This window comes from Gossypium hirsutum, chromosome D04, assembly GCF_007990345.1.
Source record: "Gossypium hirsutum isolate 1008001.06 chromosome D04, Gossypium_hirsutum_v2.1, whole genome shotgun sequence".
In the NCBI taxonomy this organism is placed as follows: domain Eukaryota; kingdom Viridiplantae; phylum Streptophyta; class Magnoliopsida; order Malvales; family Malvaceae; genus Gossypium; species Gossypium hirsutum.
Window position 1 is genome coordinate 53296081 of NC_053440.1, and position 8860 is coordinate 53304940.

General features: G+C 30.8%; 1 protein-coding gene across 4 annotated transcripts; it reads right to left on the bottom strand.

The window, feature by feature from the left end:
- Positions 1 to 3281: 3281 nt before the first annotated feature.
- On the bottom strand, positions 3282 to 5171 carry LOC107898895 (AT-hook motif nuclear-localized protein 25). 4 transcript variants are annotated; one of them, XM_041090894.1, is made up of 3 exons: positions 4932 to 5170; positions 3661 to 4528; positions 3282 to 3541 (listed from the first exon to the last, which is right to left on the bottom strand). In XM_041090894.1, exons 2-3 carry the CDS (start codon positions 4457 to 4459, stop codon positions 3534 to 3536), a joined length of 807 nt encoding a protein of 268 aa, XP_040946828.1. In that variant the 5' UTR covers positions 4460 to 4528; positions 4932 to 5170; the 3' UTR covers positions 3282 to 3533. The 4 variants fall into 4 exon arrangements, with proteins under 4 accessions (XP_040946828.1, XP_040946827.1, XP_040946826.1 ...); XM_041090893.1 differs by having other exon boundaries at positions 3282 to 4508; positions 4932 to 5171; XM_041090892.1 differs by having other exon boundaries at positions 3282 to 4517.
- Positions 5172 to 8860: the final 3689 nt, after the last annotated feature.

The window sequence follows — 8860 nt, forward strand, 5'->3', positions numbered from 1 at the left end:
TAATTCACCAAAAAAGAAGAAGAAAGAATCGAAATAGATTCTAAGTGAGACAAACAAAAAAGGGGATAGAGACCACTCAAAAAAAGAATGTCTAAGGATTTTTTTAAGCATTTTGAAAGTTATTTGAGTTGAGTTATGATAGTATGAATGCTTTTTTTCTTTCTATCAAAGAAAATGACAATTTCTATAGGGCATAGGCCTCCCAAAAGGTAATGGAGGCATGCAAAGGTTTCCTCGAGCTGGACAGAGATTGGCCTCGAGTGCAAAGGCAAAAGGGACCTTGACTACAAGATCCACTCGTCGAGCAGAGATGAAAGTTGACCTTCGTGATCCGACGGTGTTGAGTGCAAGAGTCATCACTCGACGGATAAAAGTTACTCTAGGGATAATAGGCTGATCTTCTCCAAGAGCTCACATCGACGGGAAGGTTTGTCACCTTGATGTTGTCTCTTCACCACCTGGGGCTATAGTATGTCCTAAGGGTTGGATTATTCACCCATTAAAGCAGCACATGAGCTAGATTTAAAATGTTGTGAGATAGTTCGGTCCATATTTGGTGTGGGTGTTAGAGCATTGAGAGGACCTTTCCCTAGTACAAGAGGATCGGGAAGGACACACCTCTGGTGTACCAAAAGCTCTTCTCTCCCTCTCTATCTAACCATGGGACGGAAGGGCGAAGGCCTTTGGTGTCCATTCCAATCAAGAATTAGGGCCTCATAATCACTAGCCAATATGTGTTTCCTTTTCTAGCATGCATTTCTTCGTTCATGGTTCAATATTTTGGTGTCTTAAGTGTAGACGAACAACACCAATCCATCCCAAACTTGGTGGTTAAACTCTACTGTGGTGACGATACTGTAGGGGAGGTCCTGCAAAAAAATAGCTAGATACCAGTATGATAAAAAGCTTAACACCTCTCATTCTTATTACTTTCAATATGAAAAAGTAATAAGAATGAATAATGAAAAGGTCATCTTATTCAAAACCCTAATTATGAAATCCTCTCTCTCCTGCTTCACACCTCGGAACATATCGTTCTTATAAAGAGAAAGGCACTTTAACATCTTCTTAACCTGAAATGGCTAGGGAGAGGAAATGTTCCTTTTTTTAGGGTACTCCTAGGAACAAATCCAATAGAGACGAGGTGGGGCCTATAGCTCATAGGATTAGGGCATGTGGCTACGAACCACGTGCTAGGGGTTCGAATTCCTCCTCACCCACAACTAGCCAAAAAGGGAAGGACTGTTTCTCTTTGGGGATAGGAAAATCATGATCGGGATAGCGAACCCAAAGCTATAAAACTTGGCCATAGGTCTTTTGCCGAAATGGAGTGGCCTTTTATTTATTATTTATTTTATATTTACTTTTATATTTTATATATATTATTATCGACCAAAACAAAATAAAATAATCATTTTTTTTTGTTTTACGCCCTACAACTCTTCCTCGGCCAGACTTGGGTAGAATAGTAGAGCAAGTACAAGTATTAGTAGCATATAAAAAATGTGCTCCTCATTATTAAATTAATGTGTTTCCTCACGGTAGTTGTGGCCTCTCGGGAGAATCGATTAAATATCCTAGAACAAAGATATAAATGAAGATAAATTTATGAAATAATTTTTTTCTTATTTTGAGTTTTTTTGATTATAGATTGTATTTGTGAATCTTATTAAAGAACATTTTATATAAGTGATGGGTCTTTTTTTTTTATCTTAAAATTTACTATTTCAACCCATGCTACTAGCATTTTTAAAATCATTTTTTTACCATTGCGACCAAAGCTTTATTTTTTTGAGTATTTTATATTTGAGATTTATTTAATCTTATTATTTGATATTTGTAAATATTATATATACCAAATGTTTTTTTTTCGAAAATAGAAATAAATTCAAAATGACACACCAAAAAAGATCGACATCGATTCGTTCAGTACCAATAAAAAAACGATATATCTATCAGTACGTTACTAGCTACCTTAATTTGAACCTATGGAAAACAAATGCCAGAGAAGAGTTTTAACTAGTACATTGATTTAGGGTGGTTTGGATGGGCGCTGGGGGTACATTTAACTTACTTTTTGTCTTACACTACCGTATCGCTACAGTATCTAATCTCACTGCCACCGTTGTTTTTACACTAACTGCAGGTAAAGGTACTGCCCATCCAAACTCACTATTAGTTGTTAATTTGAAATTTTTAAGTAAATATATTATTTTATTCTAATGAAGGTATTCTAATGCTCTTTGTAAGCATCTTTCATATATTTCTCAATTTTCAATGTTTTCATCAATTATATCATTTTATTCTAACGAATGTATTCTAATGTTCTTTTGTACAAAACAAAACAAAACAAAATCCAAAAGTTGCTATTCCCCCTTTTTTTCCCCAACTTTTGGAATTTTAGGGTTTTCTTTATGGAATTGTAGCCTTCCCCAAAATAATTATTACTAATTAAACTTTGATTTTTTAAAGGTATATTTTTATTTATTTTATAATTTATAAAAATTAATTTTTTTTCATATTCATAATTGTCCTTGTGATAATTATGTACGATAAAACTGAAGACTCGTATATAATAAATAGGTATAGTGAAACTTATTATAATAAAACTCGAACATAAAAATTCAAAAATCAAAAACTTCATCTCTACCAACAATATTAAAAATCATTTAGTTTATAAATATAATTTTAATTCTTAATATTCAATACTAAACTTGATTAATGTTTCCCATAATTATATAGTTGTTTTAACATATGGCAAAACCTGTTTTTAAAGGGAAAGGGAAAGGGAAAGGGAAAGGGAAAGCTTTGCATGTTAGCCAATTGGCTATACTTCCCCCAAAGGAACTTGGTCAATAAAAAAAATGAAGAAAAATATTATAATATTTAACTGAATAATTAGAAAAAAATGTATATTAATGCGAAATGAGAAGGATTGTATGAAATTGTGATTATACGTCATCTTTATTCCTTTTCGATAGGAGAATGACAAATCAGATTTTTCCTCCTAATTTTCAGTTTTTTCTCCTTACCAAATTCAAATCCAACAAAAATGTTAAAAATCAGAAGGAAAAATTTTATTTATCATTTTCCTATCAGAAAGAGATAAAGATAACGTGAAATCACAATTTCATACCATCCTTCGTCTAATGCTAAATGTAAAAAATTTGTGCAACCCATCCCATCTTCCAAATTTATAATGACAAAATGCATACATGCATGCAGAAGAAAATATCATAAATTATTGTTGGCTCTAAATATATATATATTTATATATAGTCTCAACAAAATCTCTAGTGTTATAAATTAACCATGGTTGGAAAGTGAGAAAATCCCAGGGTAAAAAAGAACATAAAATGGAAAATACTATGTTTTATACAAAAAAAAAAATCTGTGACTTACTGATGAATCATTCTTCAGTCTTCAACTTGCAGCAACAAATTTTGTCATCGATTTTGCTTGAAATATCGATCAAAAGGAGGGACCAAAAATTTGAGACCTTGTGATGATTCATTGATTTGTGTTCATCAAGTTCATAATCCTATGATGAAAAAGAAAAGAAAAAACAAAACCCAGAACTTATAAACGTTGTTCTTTGATTCATAGTGAAGATTTATAAGGGAGGTCTCGTTGCACTACCACTCCAACCGTATACATCACCTGGAAATGGATAAGTTCCCATGTTTGGTCCCAAATTATAGAAAGGAACCCCGCCGCCGCCGCCTACGCCGGTTCCGGTTGTGCCACTGTTGTTGTTGTTTCCGCCGCCACTGCCGGTTAATCCGGATGATTGTGAAGCTGCTGGTTGTTGTTCGTGAACGGGTGGTGGGTCTTCTTCTTCGAGAGGTAACCTATCGTAAACTGCATTGGCGAACGATGCAGCCATTAATACGACTGGACCTGAAGCCATTAACGGACCCACCACGCTTCCTCCGACTACTTGACCTTGAACGCCGGCGAGATAAACAGTCAATCCACCAGCTCCAGGCGGTGCTGGCGGTGGGAGAGAAGTCCCGGTTAAAGATAAAATCTCGAACCGACCGTGTAGTGTTACGACACTTCCAGGTGGAGCAGCCGGTTGCCGTAACGTGACATTCGTGACGGCACCGGTCCCGCTGAGTACACAAACGCCACGGCCGCGCCGCCGGGCGTAGTCCGACACCGAGTCAACTACGTCTGAACCGGAAGAGATTTCGAGCACGTGGGATCTCAACGAGTTCGGACTGTCACGAGCAACGATTATGGGTGGTTTCGGCTTGTTCTTGGATCCCGCTGGACGTCCTCTAGGTCTTCTTCCCGGAGTGGTACTTCCTCCTCCAGAGCTTGTGGTGGCTGCGCTAGGATGATCGGTCGTTCCTTGTTTCTCCGGCGAGTTGAATTGGGGTTCCGATGATCTTTGAAGCTGAAGCTCCGGTCCAAGTAGATGATGAACATAACGAGACCCGGCACCGGATTCCATCGCTAAAAAAATCCCAGTTTCAAAAACACCTCTAATAACGAACTCCGATCTGAATATCCTTCATTAAAACTGGGAAATTAAAAAGAATAATTCATAAAAAAAAGGAGAAAAAATAGTTTATGAAGCTACTTTGCCCTACAAGAGCTAGGTTTTCCTTATAAATATGAACTTTAAGTGCCCTTTTTTGTATCAAACTTTTTAGCTAACTCAAAAACAAGCGATCAATCTAAGAACAACAAAGAAATTATATAACTTAAACCCAGATCCAGATCCTTAAAACTAATAATAATTAAGGAAAAAATGGAAAAAAAAATTAACCCACTTCATGAACTACAGTACTCTGTGTGTATATGTATATATTTCTCTCACACATATATAAAAATACTAAAACGAATGAAGCTTTTTTATTTAGAAATTTTCAGGGACTGTATTGTTTATTATATAATGATAGATTTGTTTTTTTATTCATTACCTCAAAATCTATGGGTTTGAATGTCTGAAACTCTAGCTTTGAATGGATTCTTTTTAGGGGAAACAAACGAGTGAAGCAAAGAGGGCAGAAGAGGGAGAGAAGGGAAGAGAAATTTCAATTTAATAGGGTAAAGCTTAAAAAGCTAAAGAAGAATGCTTTGTTGACAAGCAAGGCATGAAGCTACCATGTATTTTTCAATCTTAGATTCACCTGGTGATATTTTTAATATGAATATATAAACTTTATTTTGGTTCATTTTTTGATAATTATGTTCAGGTTCTTGCAACGCTTTTTATAACGTTGTTTCCAAAATTTGAACCTGAGAAAATAATCTGTCTTACCACTACACTCAATCCTTATCTGATAATCTATCATATAGGCAAAGTTTAAAATTATTATAAAACTTTGAATTTTTGGGTCACCTTCCACCCTTATCTATCATATATACTAATATTTAACTATCTGAAGTTACATAAAATACTAATAATTGTATTAATAGATCCACGAGAATCAATCATTATAAACATAGAAGTGAATAATTAATTCATATAAATATAATTTATTTATAAAAAATAATATTGAATTAGATATATTTTAATAATTAAAAATCATAATACAATTTTTTTTTTGATACTATAATTTCTTCGCGACCGATAGACATATTTAATATTTATTTATTATCTTAATTATATATTTAATATATAATTCATAAAACCTAGGTTTTTAATTATTTATTATTATTATTCATGGAGACGTAACACATACCTACGAATTAAAGTATAATCCTTTGACCAAACTAACGGTGGCAGACGATTGGAGGGACGGAAAAATGCTAAATATAATATGTTATTATATGATATGATAAACAAATAAAAATAAGACATTAATATATGAATATTTTTATAACGTAAATTATTAAATTACTAAATGATTGATATGAATGTTGTTGTCAATGTAGGAACACGTGAGTTTGAGTGTATAGAAACGTATCATATTTTTATTTATAGGTTGAGAAAGAACGGTTAGTAATTCCAAACATTATATAAAAAATAAAAAATTATAATTAAATTATTAATATATAATTAAAATATTAAAAAATATAGAAATTATTTATGAAACCAATGAGTCAAGTGCAGCATCCACGTCTGCCCAACATGTCTGACACGTGAGAGTGTTCGCACCATTGGAACTTGCCAGACTTCCTAGCTTATCTTATTCTTATCCCTATTGTTTTTCCATTTTTATAATAATAATAATAATAAAATCATTCACTCTTGTAAGTGAAATTAATTAATGATTATCAACTATACCAAAGTAATGTTTTGAAATTTTAATTTTAAAAAATTACAAAATATCATTAAATTATTTAAAAGTTTTCATCTAAGTCATTGGATTGTTAAAATTATTCTTGTATTGCCTTCTCGTTTGCGCCGCCGACACCAATAAAAAACTCTCATTCCCCTTCTCTTCCATCATTTAGTTTTTCATGAAAAAGCTTTGAACGTTAATAATCTGTAAACTAAAATCTAAACAACTTTCTTCTCTGATCTCCAACATTAGCCGTCCGATAGACTTGAATCTAAAGTATGTTTTTTAATTCGTTAATGCGTATTGTTCCATCATATCAATTGTTGAATTGTCGCTTGGAGCTCAAGGATCGACCTTTTTTAAAAAAAACTCGACAGCCTAGCGACTTAAATGAAAACTTTTGAATAGCTTAACAATTATTTTGTAACTTTTTTGAAATTTAGTGATCCAAATGTAAACTTATTAATAATTAAGTGAACTTGGGTGTAATTTACTACTTTTTAATGCAAAAACCAAAAAAATTTGGAAGAAATGGGTAATAAAAAATAGTTTAATTTAAACAAAATTAAATTACTAAAACAACTTTATAAATGTATTGAATTTAACTCATAAATAAGTTTTTACGTAATTTCCTTACAGAGTTGATTTCACTGAGTTAAGTGATACTAAACTTAATAATAATAATAATAATAATAATAATAATAATAATAATAATATCAAATTTATTGGAGTTGCGATTGTTACATCAGGTATTGTGTCTAAATGTTAATGATGTTACAGATTATATGACTAAATGTGTTGATACAGGCAGTTCTTTGATACATTTATTTCGAGCCCCACCAGCTTCGATTATGAGCTTGTTGGGAAGAGATCGCAACAGGTCTATCTCCTCTCAATTATGGTTTATCTATTGTAATCGCTTAATGTTGTCTTTTTCTACCAAAAAAATGTGACTTGACTAAGTCTTAGATTGATATTTACATTGTTACCAGTGTACGAAGATATAGGTTCAAACTGCGTTAATCTTTCTATTTTAAAATGAAAGAGAAAGTATAAGTAATTCTAAACATGCTATAAAAAATAATAAAATTTAATTAGTTGCTCGACAGATCATAAAAGGGATGGATGATGGCCCCATAATTATGCCTCTACAATGTATAAAATATGCATAAACTTGACCACATGCATCCACCGTTGGCTTATTATTTACTTATTTTATTTATTTTTTAATTGTTTGACTATTAAAAATGCAATGCACAATTATTTGTTGAAGCAATTACAACGTAACATAAAATTAATACAAAATATAACAAATAAAGAATTAACAACAATTAGATAAAATTTATTTATTATAAATTCCCACATCGTAATTACATATGATATGATGTACTTAGTGGCGGAGTCAAGGGGATTAGTAGGGGTCTTGGCCCCCTAAAATAAAAAAATTTTCATTTAAGTCTTTCTATAATTCATTAAATTTTAAATTAGTAATGGTAAAATTGTACTTTGACCCCCTCAAAAATAATAAAAATTTGATTGAATCCTGTAAAAATTATGAAATATAGACTATTAAAATGATGAAATTGTATTTTTACTATCGTAAAAATATACAATCTAATTATGTCCCTAAAATTTTCTAACTCTGGCACTAAATATATTTTATTTATTTATAAAAAGTAGGAATAATAGTTAACAATTTTATTATCAAATAGATTATAATAAATTTTAATTGACATAAATCTAATAAAATAGTATTAAATATAAGTATGTCAAAATGTATAATACAAATTATGATGTGAATTATTTTAAAATATATAATATTTTAAATTCAATTATAATATAAAAACACAACAAATACCACATTTAACATTAAGGAATGTACCACTAGCATGTTTCCAAAATTCTCATTAAGAAATATTAACCAACATTTATAATGACATGGGAGGGCGAATGTAGAAAATAATTTTAGGAGGTTGAAATTAAATTTTAATTTTTACAATAATAAAAATGTAATTTTATCATTTAAATAGTTTATATCTTTATAATTTTTAAATGATTAAATCAAACTTTTATTATCTTTAGGAGGGACAAAGTGCAATTTTACGTTTATTAATTTAAATTTATAAAATGTAAAAAAATTTAAATGAAAAATTTTCTATTTTAAGAGGGACGGGATCCTTGCCAACTCCTGACTACACCCCTGAATAATATCGATGAAGTTAAATTAATAAATTATATTTTAGCTTTAATAAAATAAAATAAAATTATTACATTAATATATTTATAAAATTCTAATGATCATTACCACCATACACGAATCATGATAATGAAAATTGATTTTTTTGGGTACCATAATGAACATATTGATTTAAATATGATAACTTTTTATGAAGTGATGTTTAGTATTTTAATTATGATAATATAAAAGCCTCTTCTGGTTGGTGGGATTCTAAAGAAAAAGGAATAACATGCTGTGCAATTTGGATATATAATTAATTATAAATTATTGTTAGTACCTTTCTTGAGCCACCAAAAAGGGTTTTTTATTTAATAGTACAATTATATAAAGTTTAGTCAAATTCTATTATGACATTGCAATTAGGGGTTGCTAAGAAATAATT